Source organism: Leptodactylus fuscus, assembly GCF_031893055.1.
Source record: "Leptodactylus fuscus isolate aLepFus1 chromosome 5 unlocalized genomic scaffold, aLepFus1.hap2 SUPER_5_unloc_1, whole genome shotgun sequence".
Classification (NCBI taxonomy): domain Eukaryota; kingdom Metazoa; phylum Chordata; class Amphibia; order Anura; family Leptodactylidae; genus Leptodactylus; species Leptodactylus fuscus.
In genome coordinates, this window is record NW_027439806.1 from 394,305 (window position 1) to 414,864 (window position 20,560).

Consider the following 20,560-nt stretch of genomic DNA (forward strand, 5'->3'; position numbering starts at 1 on the left):
ATTACCACTGAAACAAATATCAAAACTTACAGGATCTGGCTGACAACAGAGAGCAGTAGAATAAGTGAAATCTCACAAAGCGCTGAGGGATCGATCCTGGGCACCCAAATGTCTCTACAGATGCAGCTGGACTAATGAGATATAGGATCAGAATGTGGGTTATCCCCACAGAACCTAGTATAAGAAATAAACGCCCTACAAACTGAAGAACCCACAACAAAGTAGATTCAGAGCAGAGGAATGTATCAGAATCGTGAATGTGATCGAGCCAGAAGGTCAATCTGAGAGATAACGGCAGAGCCAAAATCAGAAGCGAATTTCCAGAAACAGACCAATGGTCAGTAATACAATACAGTACAAACTAATAAAGCCAGCACTTGGGGAAGGGGGCCAGAACAGAATTGTAATACCCCTCCTCCGCTGCTGACTGTATCAGCATAGCCGAGGATGAAAGAATGGCAGCTATCATACTTCTCAATTCCAAACCTTTACTGCTTTTTGTCCTTTGATACTGCCCTTGCCTGATTGCCTTTGGATAGACTAGAAAAATCTTGGGGCTGGCAGAGTACCGAGACCAAGACTAAGGTGGGCCAGTCCAGAATACTAAAAAACATTGGCCTATTCATGAGGGGAAGATTTGGGCATCAAGATGGTTTTATATCCAAATTCTTTTATTGATCTTTTATTTCCACAGAAAGTTCCTTAGACATCTCTAACTTCTTAACATCTTAAGATTTAAAGATCTTTTCACCCTTTCTTCAAAGCCTGACAAAAACTCTACGGTTGGTAAAACATGGCGAAATTGCAGCTTATCCATTGAGAGTTTTTCTTCCCATCTTAAGCATCTATGCCATGTTCAAAAGTCCAAGCCTCACATCTGTCTCACATGAGCTGAAGATTGTGGCAGCTGGGAATCTGCAGAAGGATTTAGAAGAGCAGGTCTCCCGAAATATGCGGGTCTCCGACATTGGCTCCTAAATCCCGGCCATTCAGGCAATCCCGTAGACATGTGTCTTCCTTCTTACTCGTTGGCCAGTATAACAGATGACCAGATGATAGGTCGGTAAGGATTTGCTCCTGGATTTAGTGTTTTTTTTACCTTCTTTTCACATTGACGTACTATAAACCACAAGTACCTCCCACCCACACATATCTGAAAAAAAAATCTTGCAGTACATGCAGAGTAATGAGATCCGTATCTGCTGGACGACCTTGATCCTGTACATTTCATCACATCAGTTCACAGACACCAAGGGCTCCACCAGTTTTAGCTATCTTATCTTCCTTCAGGAAAGTTGTCCACTTGCAGCATTCTAGGAATCAGTAGTGCTGCGACACTGGCTTACCTACATTTGGGGTTAAACATACCATACCTAGGCGATGTACCTTTCATCTCATCACTGTGGCTGGAAACAGTCAGAATTTCATGGAAACATTGCCTCACATGCACTACTTAGTGTCCTCTCCTGGCCAGGTGAGAGGTGTCCTGTGGGTAACGGAGTAGAACCTGGGACTTTATACAGCTTCCTCTGCTAAACCTTCAACCTGAGCACTGACCAATTTTAACAGCAATTGCACGTTCTGAATCTGACCCTCAGGCCTACTAAAAAAATGGCAGGTGCCTTATGCTGTGTTCCATCAGTGGTCATTATACAGTGTTCCATCAGGAGCCTTATGCTGTGTTCTATCAGGGGCCTTATGCAGTTTCCATCAGAGACCTTATGCTGTGTTCCATCAGGGGCCTTATACAGTGTTCCATCAGGGGTCTTATGTAAGTGTTCCATCAGGGGCCTTATACAGTGTTCCATCAGGGGCCTTATATGTGTTCCATCAGAGGCCTTATGCTGTGTTCCGTCAGGGGGCCTCATGCAGTTTCCATCAGGGGCCTTATGTGTTCCATCACAGGCCTTATGCAGTTTCCATCAGGAACCTTATGCTGTGTTCCATCAGGAGCCTTATACAGTGTTGCATCGTGGGCCTTATGCAGTTTCCATCAGGGGCCTTATGTTGTGTTCAGTCAGTGGGCCCTATGCTGTGTTCCATCAGGGACCTTATGTAAGTGTTCCATCAGGGGCCTTATACAGTGTTGCATCATGGGCCTTATGCAGTTTCCATCAGGGGCCTTATGCTGTGTTCCATCAGGGGCCTTATGCAGTTTCCATCAGGGGCTTTATGCTGTGTTTCATCATGAGCCTTATGCAGTTTCCATCAGGGGCCTTATGCAGTTTCCATCAGGGGCTTTATGCAGTTTCCATCAGGAGCCTTATGTTGTGTTCCATCAGGGGCCTTATGCAGTTTCCATCAGAGGCCTTATGCAGTTTCCATCAGGAGCCTTATGTTGTGTTCCATCAGGAGCCTTATGTTGTGTTCCATCAGGGGCCTTATGCAGTTTCCATCAGGGGCTTTATGCAGTTTCCATCAGGAGCCTTATGTTGTGTTCCATCAGGGGCCTTATGCAGTTTCCATCAGAGGCCTTATGCAGTTTCCATCAGGAGCCTTATGTTGTGTTCCATCAGGAGCCTTATGTTGTGTTCCATCAGGGGCCTTATGCAGTTTCCATCAGGAGCCTTATGTTGTGTTCCATCAGGAGCCTTATGTTGTGTTCCATCAGGGGCCTTATGTTGTGTTCCATCAGGGGCCTTATGCAGTTTCCATCAGGAGCCTTATGTTGTGTTCCATCAGGAGCCTTATGTTGTGTTCCATCAGGGGCCTTATGCAGTTTCCATCAGGGGCCTTATGCTGTATTCAGTCAGTGGGCCCTATGCTGTGTTCCATCAGGGGCCTTATGCAGTTTCCATCAGGAGCCTTATGTTGTGTTCCATCAGGGGCCTTATGCAGTTTCCATCAGAGGCCTTATGCAGTTGCAGAGCTCAGGTGGTACAGTAGTCATGCACACCTACAGACTGTATAACACTTCAGGTTAGGATGGCTGGGTTAGGTGGCCACCATCAGCATGCCACTTTTCTATCATTTGCTGCTGGTTTGCTGACAGGAGCTGTCTATGTCCTGCAGGCCAAGTCAGAGTGCTCTGCTGGACATGCTGCTGAAGGACTGTCTGCTGCGGGATTTATTGTTGCTGGATGCCAGAGGGACTGGAAAGCTGGAGGAATCATGTTGGTGAGTGCAAAAGGGATAATGCGAGCTATATTTCCTGCCCCAGATGTGCTGAACTAATTCATCCAGTGCACTGGGAAGAGACCACACACTACGGACATGGTTAGATTTGTACATAGAAGAGCAGTCAATTCACTAAGTCTTTACACCCCCCCCCATCTGTCATGAGCATTTACCCAGATGGGGGCCTATGTGCACTATTCATGTCTGCAGCTGCACATGTTGTGAGTCTATTTGTGGCCATGTCTATGGGGTGTCTGTATATCGGGAAGTGGATCTATTAGCCTCAATATAAAGCAAAAAAGGAATATGCTGTTTGCAAAAGTGTTCGGCCCCTGTGAGATGCGACTAGTTGACCAGCCTAGCAGCCCATTTTGCCTATGGACTTTCATCCTTTGCAGCATTTCTAAGCCACAGATGTCACAGATAGACGTGTTAGTGACAAGTGAAGATGCTGAATGACTCCGGCAAGATCACAAGAGCCATTATAATGCCATGTAGGGAAATACTCGCCTCCACTGGAACTCATTGAAAAAGTATTACAAACCTTAGACCTCACAAAATGCCTGGACAATATAAATTATTTATGCCATACGTTATATGTCCCTGGCTCTCTGTCGCTCAGGTCCACCAGGGACAGATGTGGATTGAGCCTTATTGAGCCATAGTATACAGATTACATGTCGGCTTCACTGCAAGGTATAAGACAATGTCACATTGCGCCTTTTTCCAATTCCACCCCATTCAGATTTCATTATGAAGTACAACTTGTCATGCAAAAAATAAGCTTCATACAACTCTGTTAACTTAACAAAGTTATGGCTTTTGGAAAGGAAAGAGCATGCCAAAACAGAAATGGCTGAGGCAGGACGAGGATTAAAAAAAAAAAAAAAAAAAGAACCATGAGCTTGAAAATGTACTGGAGCATGATAAGACTTCTGTCTAGAACAATCGGTGCAGTCGCCGTCCAGAAGATCAGTTTCCCTTTAATAGATTGAATAGTTCTCTAAGGTGCTGAGAATAGATGATGTTAATACATGTAAATACGGAGCGTGCACACGCAGCTGGTGCTTGTATTATATATATAAAAATGAGGATCTGTCTGTCTGTCTGTTCTTTATGCGTGACCAAACGACTGGACCGATCTTCACCAAATTTGGCACAAAGATACTTCAGGTGTCCGGGAAGGTTTTAGAGAAGGCCTCAACTCTCTACCTCGTTCCTGAGATACAGTATTCCCAAAACAAATGACCTGCATTAGCCAATACAAACCTGCAAGTCTTTAACTCATATTATAAGTGCAATACACACGGTCACTCCACATGTACACAGCTTTACTCCAGGTGTATCCAACACTGATATTCAACCATCACAGGATTAGATGTACAGCTCAGCACAACGAATCACACGTCAGAGGATAAGATACACAGCCCAGTACACACTATCACACAGGATAGGATTAGATACACAGCTCAGCACACAGTATCACACATCAGAGGATTACATGCAGAGGTCAGCACACATAGAGGATTAGATACACAGCTCAGCACCCACTATCACACATCAGATGATTAGATACACAGCTCAGCAGAGTATAACACATCAGAGGATTAGATACACAGCTCAGCATATAACATGATACATCAGGGAATCAGATACACAGCTCAGCACAGTATTAAACACACCAGAGGATTAGATACACAGTATCACACATCAGAGCTTTACTCCAGGTGTCCATAACACCCCAGACATTTGTCTTCACTCCTGTAGGTCAGCTTTAAAGGGGCAGGGCTCTGTAGATGACACTGTTACACAAGTTCACATTCACACAGCTTTACTCCAGGTATCCATAACAACCAGTCGCAGATTTTTCACTATTATCCAAACTGAGCTACATATGACACTTATGGACACACACAAAAACGACTTACAAAATAGACCAGTGCACTAGTGGGGTCACTACACAAACAAGAAATGAAATATGCCCGTGCGAAGCCGCATCCTCCTGCTAGTCTCTTATATATATAAAAATGAGTTTCTGTCTGTCTGTTCTTTATGCGCGACCAAATAACTGGACTACTCTTTTTCAAATTTGACACACAGGTACATCAGGTGTCTGGGAAGGTTTTAGTCCATGTCTCAGCTCTCTAGGACATACTGTTCCCGAGATACAGTATTCCCAAAAATGACCTGCATTAGCCAATACAAACCTGCAAGTCTTTCACTCATATTCCAACTGTGATACACAGTCACATGTCTCTTGTCAGCCAATAGAAGCTCGCAGGTGCTTAGTCTCCATATGCACACAGCTTTACTCCAGGTTTCCATAACAACCCAGCCATATGTGTTTACTGCTGTAGGCCAGCTTTAAAGGCGCAGGGCGCTGTGGATGACACTGTTACACAAGGTCACATACACACAGCTTTACTCCAGGTTTCCATAACAACCAATCACAGATATTTCACTCATATCCAAACTGAGATACAAATGATCATATGACGCTTATAGACCAATGGAATCTCACAGTCTTGACATACACACAGCTTTACACCAGTTTCCATAGCAACCAAGCAATTTATGACCTATATTAGTCAATAGAAGTTCACAGGTCCCTAAATATTCAGTCGTATGAGGTGTATCGGCCAATATAACTTCACTATTCATTTACCAGCTATAACTAGACTGATGCCAAACTGGATGTTCGCATTCCCATAAACTGAAACATATTTAAACTACACACAAATGACATACAAAATAGACCAGTGTCAATTCTTATGGGACCACTACACAAACAAAAAATTTTATATACCCGTTTGAAGCTGGGCCCTTCTGCTAGTACACTGTATGTTGGTAGTATTAGAAAGTAATGCATAATAGCGGTGCTATTATAGCGGCACTGTATGTTGGTAGTATTAGGGCTCGTTCACACGGTGTAACGTGCCGCGAGATTTGGCACGTGTACGCCGCGTGACCCTTTGCGTGCCGTACACGCTCCCATTGAGTTCAATGGGAGCGGGGATCATATGCGCCGCGCTAGTTTGCGGCCGTGCATTTATTCACGGCCGCAAACTAGCGCGGCGCATACGATCCCCACTCCCATTGAACTCAATGGGAGCGTGTACGGCACACAAAGGGTCACGCGGCGTACATGTGCCAAATCTCGCGGCACGTTACACCGTGTGAACGAGCCCTTAGAAAGTAACGCATAATAGCGGTGCTATTATAGCGGCACTGTATGGCACTCTTCTTTGCTTATGATATGGTTCAGCCTTTTGTTAGTGGTGGAATTGCTGAATAAGTAGGCCATGTGCAGTTGTCTTCAGTTTCTATATATAGATCCGCAGATCGCTGAGATCACAGTAAGGATATAGCATGCAGCTGAAGTCAAGATAACTTCGTGAGCCCTCTGATTTCAGTGGAACCTGCTGACTATCTTACATGTACAGGTGATGTTTTGTACTTAACGGAGATAAGCTAGCACCAGACATAGGTTATAGCAATCTCTTGACTCCATTGAACATATGCATACTTGGGCTAAGCAGGAAGAAATTGAAGTCTCGATTGTGGCCATTGCATTATACAATGAGGGAATCTCCAAGTGTCCCCGAGCATGTCCACACTGTCTACTTGTCTTTCAGTACATGGTAATAGACTGACTGCTGCGGCTGCTTGTGCTGGTCTCCATGATGGGAAAGGATTGGGTTAAGGAGTTCAATCAGAACATTTCAGTTCCAGTTATTCTAGAAGTGACCGGCTGCAGGAGTGAATCTCCATAGTTGAGGAGTGCTTCACCTTCCCCCCTTATCTCAGGATATATTGTCCAGCACCCCTGACACAGCTCGCAGGTCTCTATAACTCGACCTCTCACTTGTGAAATAAGAGAGTGTTGTCCTTCAGAAGTAACAGACAAATAGATCAGAGAGTGTGACAAGAGGCTGGAGCTCATCGTAACGCTGACTCACGGGCCTGGATGACCGCAGGCACCGTGCCGTCTCCGATTCACCTTGTACAATATTTTTCTACATCTTCTGTATATAACACTCAATACATTACTGGTTCCTTGAGAAGACCTGAAGCAACAAGCAGGGATCAAATACATAGACAATACAGCTTGGCCATGAGCATAGCCTTGGAGGAAAGCCCTTAGGGCCCGTTCACACGAGGGGCGGTGGGATGGATTTTGGCACACTGTCAAAACCCGCCTGTACGACTGTCGTGGCTTCCCCCTCCAGACTCGGCTCAAATGAATGGGAACTCAAATGAACTCTGGAGGTTGCTGCCGCGAGCCGCGGAATCCGCCTGAAGAAAGGGCAGCTCGCTTCTTTTTTCCGCTATCGACAACATGCCACTAGCGGACAAAAGAACACTAGTGGTCTCCATAGACCACCATTGTATGGAGACAGATTTTGAGGCGAAATCCGCTGTCAAAATCCGCCTCTTTGCCCCCGTGTGAACTAGCCTTGCAGGAATTGCACATGTCAATGCGGTTTTTCTTCTTCTATTTTATTTGCTGAGATCTTGAAGTTAGAGGTCCAAAGCCCAAGGCTGCACTACTGAGAGATTGTGATATATATATACACACACACACACACACACACACACACACACACACACACACACACACACGTGTAAGTGTCACATACTAGCAGATATGGTGTATTATCGCATCACTGCTTTCAGATTGTGGACGCTACACACTTTTTGAGTATATTTTTACGGTAAGATCTGGCATGTGTCTGGCACAATTCCCAATACTACACACGACCTGACACCCATATTGCTCTTCGTCTCTAGACATCCAGTATGGCTCTGATCTATAAACTTACTGCCATCACAAATTCTATCTCTGATGATGATGTAAGAAACCTTGTTGTATTACTCTGGTGATGTCATAGCTGGGAAGACTGATAAACAATAAGGCTCTGCCCCCATACTTTACACTGCAGACCTGCTTATTCATCTTAGGCCCGGTTCACATCTGCGCATGGGTTTCCATTTGGGGAGTCCGCTTGGGGACCCCCCGAAGGGAAACCTAGTCCACATAAAAAAGTGGTTATCTTTAGGGTTGAGCCGATCTTGAGATTTCAGGATCGATTTTAAAATCTGATTTCCAGCTGATCGTGAAATTTGCTCGATCGCCGATCGGGATCCGATCTTTCCTGATTGCTCAACTCTAATGTTGGCTTTTCCCACAATAATTGGCCAGTAGCCAAGCATTGTAGGAAATAACCTCCGACCTCGATCCTGCCGGAAAAGATCGGGATTGGAATTCTGATCGCGATATTTACTCGATCGTCGATCGGAATCTGATCTTTTCTGATCCCGATCGCTCACCCCTAGTTACCTCAGAAAACCCGCGGACCCCATAGACTGTAATGGGGTCTGTTTGGTTTCTGCATGAAAAATGCAGAGCGAAAAGTGTTTCACGTGGAGAGGGAACGGAATGACCAGAACGCAGCTGTGAAGCGGACCTTAGCTGTGGTGAACAAGTACAAGTCAGTGCATAAAACAAGCACATACACTTAGAAAAAGATGAATAATATCAGAACATGGCAGGGCTAAGACTCAAAGACGGGACAAATGTAAAAAACCCGCGCTGGTAAAAATATATTTTATGTTGTCAACACAGTGAATAGTGGAACGTTGAGGTAAAGAATGTCCCATATAATTCATTGCACAACGCTCTCTCCTGGGGGTCCTCATATGGGCAGCAGGTGACATGACCACCCCGTACATGAAGTAATTCTCTGTAGGACAGAACTGCCCATATGGAGACCACATGGAATGACGGGGAGCGGGTGATGAGACGTTTGGTGTCGAGTGTTTGGTGCTACAATATCTACACAATCCACTCCATAAGCTGCAGCGAGATATTACTAACGTTTCCTCTGTGCTGTCTTCCAGGTTTACTTATCCTGCTACAGATGTTACTTATCAATGTGAGGCTTGTTACTTCCCTGCCATTCTGCGACAAATCAGTTCTCGATCATTACATCAAAACCATCATTGATCAAGAAAAAGCAATGGTGAGTTGCAGGGATGGTCATGTGACTTGTCTTGTGACCGGGCCCAATCTGCTGTCTATAAACATAGGCTAAACCTTTACATCATGGCAGTCAATACTGTCCTGAAGCTTTGCTGTACTTGTAAGACTATGTACGGTCCTTCTCTTTAAGTCAGGGAAATAGTGTGCTTGCTCTGGGGTTGCCATGGTAGCACTCATATTTAGTACAACCTCCATTTAGTTAGTATGTTCCATGGCAACCCCAGAGCAAGCACAATAGTTTTTGTTTTTAACTGACGGGTCTAATGCACAATAAGAAGTAATGCTTTCCTTACACTGGATAACCTTAGTTACTATAGACATATAATCTATCTATAAGTATATATGCCCCGATCACCCCCTTTCTTAGTTTGCAGAGCGAAGCGTGGTGTTGGATAGCTTTGTGTTCGGCTGTTCTGCCACACTCCAGAGCTCTGTTCCATGTACGATTCTGCCCTACTCCTGCTGCTCGTATAAAGACATGAGCGGGGTTAGTGACATGACCAAGAGCCGGAATGTCAGCAAGCAAGACCGAGTAAAAGGTCTGGCCACCGACTGGATCCTGCATCCTTGTCTAAATGCTCTGTTAGGGGTACACATGGTGTATATCGCATCACAGATAACCTATGCTAACGATAGATAACTAATACCAAATCTGTCCTATAAAGCAATTGAACAAGTATGGCCGGGCTAATTAGGAGACCTTATAACCTCAGGAAATTCCAATTCAAGTCAAGCTCTCGTTGCGCCTGGTAGGTCCCAAAAAAGAATATTGACCAAGTATAATGAGCAGCGTCCACCGGCAACGACTCTTAGGTTGGAGGATATGATGCAAAATATATTGGGGAAAGGATTCCTCAATGTATAAACCAGCCACGCGCTCCCTCGGTGTAGACAGATATCGATACACGGATGTACATGCTGATATAGCTTCAATAAGAGATCTGATGAAGGGGTGGCGCTCATAGAGTACCAAAAATACCCCGAAACGCATCATCTTTTACAATAAATCTACTCTTGTCTGCATATCCGTGTATCGATATCTGTCTACACCTGTTTCCAATATATTTAGCATAATACCAAATCTGGGGTCTGATACCCGGCACCCCCATCTTTTAGCTGTTCTCAGCAGTTGATGCACAGAGAATGGAACAGGTAGCAGATAGCATTATTGTAGCTACAGACCTGGGTCACTGCCACTTAGGGAACTGATCTGCAGTACCTGATCTGGCCATTGCAAAAAGAGAAGCGCTATCTGCTTCCTGATCCATTCTCTATGTATCAGCTGCTAGAAACAGCTTATTGTTGGGGTAACTGGTGTCGGCCCCCCATTTATACTACTGACCTAACCTTAGGACAAGTCAGCAATATTTATATCTTTAAAGAGGACCTTTCACCATATCTGGGCACAGGCAGTGTTATATACTGCCAGAAAGCTGACAGTGCGCTGAATTCAGCGCACTGTCGGCTTTCCCGATCCGTGCCCGGTGTAAAGCGCTATCGGTCCCGGTACCGTAGCGCTTTACAGTCAGAAGGGCGTTTCTGACCATTAGCCAGGAACGTCCTTCTGCCTCGCGGCGCCAATCGCGCTGTGCTGTGGAGACGGGAGGAACGCCCCCTCCCTCTCCTGATAATACTCGTCTATGGACGAACTGTGTGAGAAGAGGGAGGGGGCGTTCCTCCCCGGCTCCACAGCACAGTGCGATTGGCGCCGCGAGGCAGAAGGACGTTCCTGGCTAATGGTCAGAAACGCCCTTCTGACCATAGAAGAGCTACGGTACCGGGCCGTAAGCTCTTCACACCGGGCACAGATCGGGAAAGCCGACAGTGCGCTGAATTCAGCGCACTGTCAGCTTTCTGGCAGTATATAGAACTGCCTGTGCCCAAAAGTGGTGAAAGGTCTTCTTTAACCTCTTCTGGTCGCTCCACAAACGCAAACCCTCCCACAGCTACATCAATGCCAAAATAAAAAAATTATGGGTGTCCTAAAGTGGTGCCCCTAAGAAAAAATTGTGTAAGTTGTTTTGATTTTGTAAAATTGGCCAGACATAATAAAAGTTTATCAATTTGGCATCGCAGTAATTGTAAAGATCCACATAAAAAAAAAAATTACAATCCCAATTTCAGCAAAGCGGAATTTTTTTTTTTATGTAGCCCCTTTAAAAACATCAATGAAAAATGAACAAAATAGTCTCCAAATATGTGACATGGCAGACAGAAGGCAGCACAGAGCTGGAGAGAACTGGCCTGACATCCATCTCACATTTCTATTGTTTCGGTTGGGTTGCGGTGTCCCTTTCAATGTCGTGATGTTTCTGTATCTAAAAATCTCTGCAGAATTTTCCTTTGTTATTTACTAATAACCAGACAGAATTATTCCAAAAATGTACAAATAATTACAACAAGAACCAGATAAGGGCCCGCCCATGTGACCGTTTGCAGTTCTGGTATTCGATGTGCACTCCAGGCTCCTAACTTATTGTTACTTTATTTAAATATATATTTAAATTCACTGTTATAGGCTCCTCCTTGTTCTCCTATATAGAATACTCCATGTCAGTTCTCAGAGAACGTCACCCTACCACAGCCAAGCCTGAATGCCGAATGGCGTAGACTCCAGGTATGACCTAACATTCTCTATACATTTACTGTAGATTTGTTAGTTGATTTTGTTTAACTATGTCAATGTGCACAAATATTACTTATCCTATCGTGAGTTAGATGTGTATTATACTCCAGAGCTGCGCTCACTATTCTGCTGGTGCAGTCACTGTGTACATACATTACATTACTTCTCCTGTATTATACTCCAGAGCTGCGCTCACTATTCTGCTGGTGCAGTCACTGTGTACATACATTACATTACTTCTCCTGTATTATACTCCAGAGCTGCGCTCACTATTCTGCTGGTGCAGTCACTGTGTACATACATTACATTACTTCTCCTGTATTATACTCCAGAGCTGCGCTCACTATTCTGCTGGTGCAGTCACTGTGTACATACATTACATTACTTATCCTGTATTATACTCCAGAGCTGCGCTCACTATTCTGCTGGTGCAGTCACTGTGTACATACATTACATTACTTATCCTGTATTATACTCCAGAGCTGCGCTCACTATTCTGCTGGTGCAGTCACTGTGTACATACATTACATTACTTATCCTGTATTATACTCCAGAGCTGCGCTCACTATTCTGCTGGTACAGTCACTGTGTACATACATTACATTACTTATCCTGTATTATACCCCAGAGCTGCGCTCACTATTCTGCTGGTACAGTCACTGTGTACATACATTACATTACTTATCCTGTATTATACTCCAGAGCTGCGCTCACTATTCTGCTGGTACAGTCACTGTGTACATACATTACATTACTTATCCTGTATTATACTCCAGAGCTGCGCTCACTATTCTGCCGGTGCAGTCACTGTGTACATACATTACATTACTTATCCTGTATTATACCCCAGAGCTGCGCTCACTATTCTGCTGGTACAGTCACTGTGTACATACATTACATTACTTCTCCTGTATTATACTCCAGAGCTGCGCTCACTATTCTGCTGGTGCAGTCACTGTGTACATACATTACATTACTTATCCTGTATTATACCCCAGAGTTGCGCTCACTATTCTACTGGTGCAGTCACTGTGTACATACATTACATTACTTATCCTGTATTATACTGCAGAGCTGCGCTCACTATTCTGCTGGTACTGTCACTGTGTACATATGTTACATTACGTATCCTGTATTATACCCCAGAGCTGCGCTCACTATTCTACTGGTGCAGTCACTGTGTACATACATTACATTACTTATCCTGTATTATACCCCAGAGTTGCGCTCACTATTCTACTGGTGCAGTCACTGTGTACATACATTACATGACTTATCCTGTATTATACTCCAGAGCTGCGCTCACTTTTCTGCTGGTACAGTCACTGTGTACATACATTACATTACTTATCCTGTATTATACTCCAGAGCTGCGCTCACTATTCTGCTGGTGCAGTCACTGTGTACATACATTACATTACTTATCCTGTATTATACTCCAGAGCTGCGCTCACTATTCTGCTGGTGCAGTCACTGTGTACATACATTACATTACTTATCCTGTATTATACTCCAGAGCTGCGCTCACTATTCTGCTGGTGCAGTCACTGTGTACATACATTACTTATCCTGTATTATACCCCAGAGCTGCGCTCACTATTCTGCTGGTACAGTCACTGTGTACATACATTACATTACTTATCCTGTATTATACTCCAGAGCTGCGCTCACTATTCTGCTTGTACAGTCACTGTGTACATACATTACATTACTTATCCTGTATTATACCCCAGAGCTGCGCTCACTATTCTGCTGGTGTAGTCACTGTGTACATACATTACATTACTTATCCTGTATTATACTCCAGAGCTGCGCTCACTATTCTGCTGGTACAGTCACTGTGTACATACATTACATTACTTCTCCTGTATTATACTCCAGAGCTGCGCTCACTATTCTGCTGGTACAGTCACTGTGTACATACATTACATTACTTATCCTGTATTATACTCCAGAGCTGCGCTCACTATTCTGCTGGTACAGTCACTGTGTACATACATTACATTACTTCTCCTGTATTATACTCCAGAGCTGCGCTCACTATTCTGCTGGTACAGTCACTGTGTACATACATTACATTACTTATCCTGTATTATACTCCAGAGCTGCGCTCACTATTCTGCTGGTGCAGTCACTGTGTACATACATTACATTACTTATCCTGTATTATACTCCAGAGCTGCGCTCACTATTCTGCTGGTGCAGTCACTTTGTACATACATTACATTACTTATCCTGTATTATACTCCAGAGCTGCGCTCACTATTCTGCTGGTACAGTCACTGTGTACATACATTACATTACTTATCCTGTATTATACTCCAGAGCTGCGCTCACTATTCTGCTGGTACAGTCACTGTGTACATACATTACATTACTTATCCTGTAGTATACTCCAGAGCTGCGCTCACTATTCTGCTGGTACAGTCACTGTGTACATACATTACATTACTTATCCTGTAGTATACTCCAGAGCTGCGCTCACTATTCTGCTGGTACAGTCACTGTGTACATACATTACATTACTTATCCTGTATTATACTCCAGAGCTGTGCTGACTATTCTGCTGGTACAGTCACTGTGTACATACATTACATTACTTATCCTGTATTATACCCCAGAGCTGTGCTCACTATTCTGCTGGTGCAGTCACTGTGTACATACATTACATTACTTATCCTGTGTTATACTCCAGAGCTGTGCTCACTATTCTACTGGTACAGTCACTGTGTACATACATTACATCACTTATCCTGTATTATACTCCAGAGCTGCGCTCACTATTCTGCTGGTACAGTCACTGTGTACATACATTACATTACTTATCCTGTATTATACTCCAGAGCTGCGCTCACTATTCTGCTGGTACAGTCACTGTGTACATACATTACATTACTTCTCTTGTATTATACTCCAGAGCTGCGCTCACTATTCTGCTGGTGCAGTCACTGTGTACATACATTACATTACTTATCCTGTATTATACTCCAGAGCTGCGCTCACTATTCTGCTGGTGCAGTCACTTTGTACATACATTACATTACTTATCCTGTATTATACTCCAGAGCTGCGCTCACTATTCTGCTGGTGCAGTCACTGTGTACATACATTACATTACTTATCCTGTATTATACTCCAGAGCTGCGCTCACTATTCTGCTGGTACAGTCACTGTGTACATACATTACATTACTTATCCTGTATTATACCCCAGAGCTGCGCTCACTATTCTGCTGGTGCAGTCACTGTGTACATACATTACATTACTTATCCTGTATTATACCCTAGAGCTGCGCTCACTATTCTGCTGGTGCAGTCACTGTGTACATACATTACATTACTTATCCTGTATTACACTCCAGAGCTGCGCTCACTATTCTGCTGGTGCAGTCACTGTGTACATACATTACATTACTTATCCTGTATTATACTCCAGAGCTGCACTCACTATTCTGCTGGTGCAGTCACTGTGTACATACATTACATTACTTATCCTGTATTATACTCCAGAGCTGCGCTCACTATTCTGCTGGTACAGTCACTGTGTACATACATTACATTACTTATCCTGTATTACACCCCAGAGCTGCGCTCACTATTCAGCTGGTGCAGTCACTGTGTACATACATTACTTATCCTGTATTATACTCCAGAGCTGCGCTCACTATTCTGCTGGTACAGTCACTGTGTACATACATTACATTACTTATCCTGTATTATACTCCAGAGCTGCGCTCACTATTCTGCTGGTACAGTCACTGTGTACATACATTACATTACTTATCCTGTATTATACTCCAGAGCTGCGCTCACTATTCTGCTGGTGCAGTCACTGTGTACATACATTACATTACTTATCCTGTATTATACTCCAGAGCTGCGCTCACTATTCTGCTGGTGCAGTCACTGTGTACATACATTACATTACTTATCCTGTATTATACTCCAGAGCTGCGCTCACTATTCCGCCGGTACAGTCACTGTGTACATACATTACATTACTTATCCTGTATTATACTCCAGAGCTGCACTCACTATTCTGCTGGTGCAGTCACTGTGTACATACATTACATTACTTATCCTGTATTATACTCCAGAGCTGTGCTCACTATTCTGCTGGTGCAGTCACTGTGTACATACATTACATTACTTATCCTGTATTATACTCCAGAGCTGCACTCACTGTTCTGCTGGTGCAGTCACTGTGTGCATACATTACATTACTTATCCTGTATTATACTCCAGAGCTGTGCTCACTATTCTGCTGGTGCAGTCACTGTGTACATACATTACATTACTTATCCTGTATTATACTCCAGAGCTGCGCTCACTATTCTGCTGGTGCAGTCACTGTGTACATACATTACATTACTTATCCTGTATTATACTCCAGAGCTGCGCTCACTATTCTGCTGGTGCAGTCACTGTGTACATACATTACATTACTTATCCTGTATTATACTCCAGAGCTGCACTCACTATTCTGCTGGTGCAGTCACTGTGTACATACATTACATTACTTATCCTGTATTATACTCCAGAGCTGTGCTCACTATTCTGCTGGTGCAGTCACTGTGTACATACATTACATTACTTATCCTGTATTATACTCCAGAGCTGTGCTCACTATTCTGCTGGTGCAGTCACTGTGTACATACATTACTTATCCTGTATTATACTCCAGAGCTGCGCTCACTGTTCTGCTGGTGCAGTCACTGTGTACATACATTACATTACTTATCCTGTATTATACTCCAGAGCTGTGCTCACTATTCTGCTGGTGCAGTCACTGTGTACATACATTACATTACTTATCCTGTATTCTCCTCCAGAGCTGCGCTCATTATTCTGCTGGTGCAGTCACTGTGTACATACATTACATTACTTATCCTGTATTATACCCCAGAGCTGCGCTCACTATTCTGCTGGTGCAGTCACTGTGTACATACATCACATTACTGGTCCTACTGTGACCTCTGCTCATGAGATAGCTGCACAATAGCAATGACCCTGGAATCTGATGGTCCTGGTATGGGGGGGGGGGGGGGGCTTTGCCTTGTACATCACCCAATAGCCTTAATATGGACTTCTGGGGTAGATCTAAGCCGCCCCACCACATTCATTTCTGGGTCTCCGATCTCCTAACTACTATCTGTACAATTCCCATATCCTCAGAATGAGATTACAGAGATGCCTTTTTCTCCTTACAGACGTCTCAGCAGGAGATTGAGATACAACATGGATTTACACTATTTCTTGATTCTGTTCCGAAAGTGACGACGTTCTTCTCACAATGCAAGTTAGACGTGTCCTTACAGAGGTTCTCCAGCAACATACGGACAATGACCAACATCCTCCAGAGAGTCACTACCAGGGTGAGGCTACCGCTACTATCTATATGGACAGGGGGTACGGACAGTAGTCACACCCCTTTACATTTGTCACTCTTGGTTTCATTGCAGCCATTTACTAAAATCAAAAGGTTCCTTTTATTTCTCAGTAATGGACACTCGGCCCCATCTGGACAGAAAAAAAACAGAAATGTAGAGATTTTGCTAATTTATTAAAAAAGAAAACCTGAGATCTCCCCCGGCCATAAATATTCTGAAATGAGCTCGTACAGCCAGGAGTCTTCTGGACACAAGTTTTCGCCTCTGGATTTGGGGATCCTCAGCCGTTCTTCCTGGCAGATCCTCTCCAGTTCCGTCAGGTTGGATGGTGAACGTTGGTGGAGCCATTGTCAGGTCTCTCCAGAGATGCTCCATTGGGTTGAGGTCGGGGCTCTGGCTGGGCTGGTCAGGAATGGTCACAGGGTTGTTCCGAGGCCACTCCTTTGTTACTTTAGCCGTGTGTTCAGGGTCATTGTCTTGTTGGAAGGTGACCCTTCGGCACGGTCTGAGGTCCAGAGCGCTCTGAAGAGGTTTCTTCCAGGATCTCTCTGTACTTGGCCTCATTGATCTTTCCTTCCATTACAATGAGTCGTCCTGTCCCTGTCCCATAGCCTGATGCTGCCCCCCATGTGTCACTGTTGGGATTGTATTGGGCAGGGCCTGGTTGTCTCCACACAGACCATCCTCAGAGCAGAGAATCTTATTTCTCATAGTCTGGGAGTCCTTCATGTCTTTTTTGGCTTTCCTAAGCCCTGAAGGTGGAGGCTGCAGTGATTGGTGACTTTGTGGAACTTTCTCCCATCCCCCTACTGCGTCTCTGGAGCTCGGCCACAGTGATCTTTGGCTTCTTTTTTACCTCTCTCACCATGGCTCTTCTCCCACCATTGCTCAGTTGGCTGGACGGCCGGGTCTAGGAAGAGTTCTGGTCATCCCACACTTCTTCCATGTAAGGATTATGGAGGCCGCTGTGCTCTGATGAACCTTGGCCAGATCTGGGCTTTGCCACAATCCTGTCTCTGAGCTCCTTGGGCAGTTCCTTTGACCTCCTGATTCTCCTTTGCTGTGACCTGCGCTGTGACGTCTTATATAGACAGGTCTGCGCCTCCTAATCACGTCCAATCAGGTTAATTACACACAGCCGGACTCCAATGAAGAAGAAGAACCATCTCAAGGAAATGGACACATGTGAGATACATAGGAGGGTCACAGCAAAGGCTCCGAATACTTATGGCCATGTGATAGTTCAGTTTTTCTTTTTTAATAAATTCGTAAAAATCTCTCCATTTCTAGTTTAATCTGTCCAGATGGGGCCGAGTGTCCATTACTGAGAAGTAACATGGCGGCAAGGAAACAACGAGGGGAACATTGAAGGGGTCTGAATACGTTCTGTATATCACTGGTCCACCACACAACCAGAGATAGACATGAATCCAAGTACATATGGCTGCGCTCGCACTCTCTGGGTTCACATCGTTTTGGGGGTATTTTTGTTACTACAGAATTGTGCCTGGTGATCACCCTTTAGCTGGGATGGGGAATTGTTTTTTTGTGGGAATGTTAGGTGAGAGTCCCTAACCAGATAACATCCTGGAGGATATGTTACCCTTTGTTCACATCTGGGTTTGGTAATCCGTTCGGGGTGTTTGCTTGGGGACCCCCCAAACGGAATACCAAACGCATTTGCAAGTGGTGTGCAGTAAAAGCACATGAACCCCCATAGACTATAATGAGGTCCGTGTGCTTGCCGCCAGATCTCCGCACAAGTCATGCAGAGAGGAAAGTAAATTGTGAACTTCTTTCCTCTCTCCGCATATTTGCTGCGGAGATCTGGTGGCAAGCACACAGACCTCATTATTGTCTATGGGGTCCATGTGCTTTTACTGCACACCGCTTGCAAATGCGTTTGGTATTCTGTGTAGTGTTATGTGTCTTCCCACAATAAAATTTACACCCTAGACATAAGGTTGGGGATAGGAACGAGTGACTTTTGTCCCCCATTCAGAATGGAGTGGTGGTTGGGTGCTGTAGTTCGGCACTTCCATGTAACTGATGGACAAGTGCACTCGCCACCCGACCACTGCTCCATTCAAAATGGTGGACAAGAGTCCCTCATTCCCCTGACTGCCCCGACCTCTAATGATCTGCAGGTTGTTTAGTGGGAAAACCCCTTTCAGGACTCTGTGTTTCCGTGTAGCGCAGGGTCCTTATAGTGTTACTACACAGAACAAAACGTCCCTCCTACTTTATTTATAGCCCAATGTGACCTGTGTCTAAGTCCCCATCAGGACAACCATCCGGGGGGGGGGGGGGGGGTCATAGACTGGCCGTGTGCCCCACTAACTATCCTCCCTTTTCTCTCCTCTAGACTGAAGCTCACAACACGGAGCGTGACGTTCGGACTCTGGCTGTATCCACTCTACAACAATTTTACACTGTTTACAAGAACTTTTTAGTAGGAAAATATAAAACTGTTATAACGTCTCTATGCAAAAGCCTCGAGCACAGATGATAAACTGTGCGGGCCCCGGACGTCGGTCACCTCCACTCCACACAACAGGGACTGCTATGGATGAGAGTGCTTGAAAGGATGGACGAGTGTGAAGCGATTGCAGCGTTTGTGTATCCGAAGTGGTATGAAGATGAGACTTTATATTTGATATTAAGTTAAATTGTACATAGTCTGATATCTATTTATCTTTGGCTTAAATAAATCTATTTTATTGTGCTGGTGTTCTCCATGTTGTGGTGACTGCAGGACACGGAAAGCTGTGCCCATTCTTATTCATCTTGTTTACAGCACTCGGAGCGTAAAGGGAAAGCAAGGAAACCGAAAAACAGGCAAAATGTCGTCTTGGTGGAGAATTCCCAGCCATGCTCTGGCTCCACACAAGACCCGAGTGGTGACGCAGCTCTTTACTATCCCGCTTCCTTCTGTGACAGATTTTTCCTGCTGTCATGACGGTGGCTGGCACTTGGCCGTCTCTTATCACTTCCCAAGAAGCTATGGCCAGGGTGAGATAACTGGCCGGATTCCTAATGACATCACCACGAGCAGCGGAGGACACTGCACTGACATCGGCACCGGAAACTTCTCCAGAACTTCAGCAGCTTCCTGAGAAGAAGAGGCAGTCAATGGCCTCCAGGTCCTTCTATTATCTGCCGCCCATCCCAATATCACCATGTATTCCACATCATGCAAACTTTAAGACAACTTGTGATTTTCTGGCCGTTTTTCTGCCATTAACCCCTTCCCACTGCAGGAATTTTTCGATTTTCTTTTTTGACTCCTCCTCCCATCCAAACTGTGCAAAACTTTTTTCCCAAAGCTCCCAGCTGTCATCGTAACAGGACGCCGACCCCAGAGCTTGCTCCAGGTGCCGGCGAT

The 20,560-nt window shown here is 44.7% G+C and overlaps 2 protein-coding genes across 2 annotated transcripts in view; one reads left to right on the top strand and one right to left on the bottom strand.

The window, feature by feature from the left end:
- Positions 1-20,225, bottom strand: part of POP7 (POP7 ribonuclease P/MRP subunit) — a 239,770-nt gene extending 219,545 nt beyond the window's left edge. Inside the window, exon 1 of the mRNA XM_075261189.1 lies at positions 20,217-20,225. The gene's annotated coding sequence lies outside the window, so the exon portion shown is untranslated. The remainder of the gene's footprint in view (positions 1-20,216) is intronic.
- LOC142186346 (erythropoietin-like) lies at positions 3,081-19,684 on the top strand. Its single transcript, XM_075261175.1, has 5 exons — positions 3,081-3,117; positions 9,019-9,140; positions 11,703-11,777; positions 16,996-17,160; positions 19,541-19,684. The coding sequence occupies exons 1-5, from the start codon at positions 3,081-3,083 to the stop codon at positions 19,682-19,684; spliced, it is 543 nt and encodes a 180-aa protein (XP_075117276.1).
- Positions 20,226-20,560: the final 335 nt, after the last annotated feature.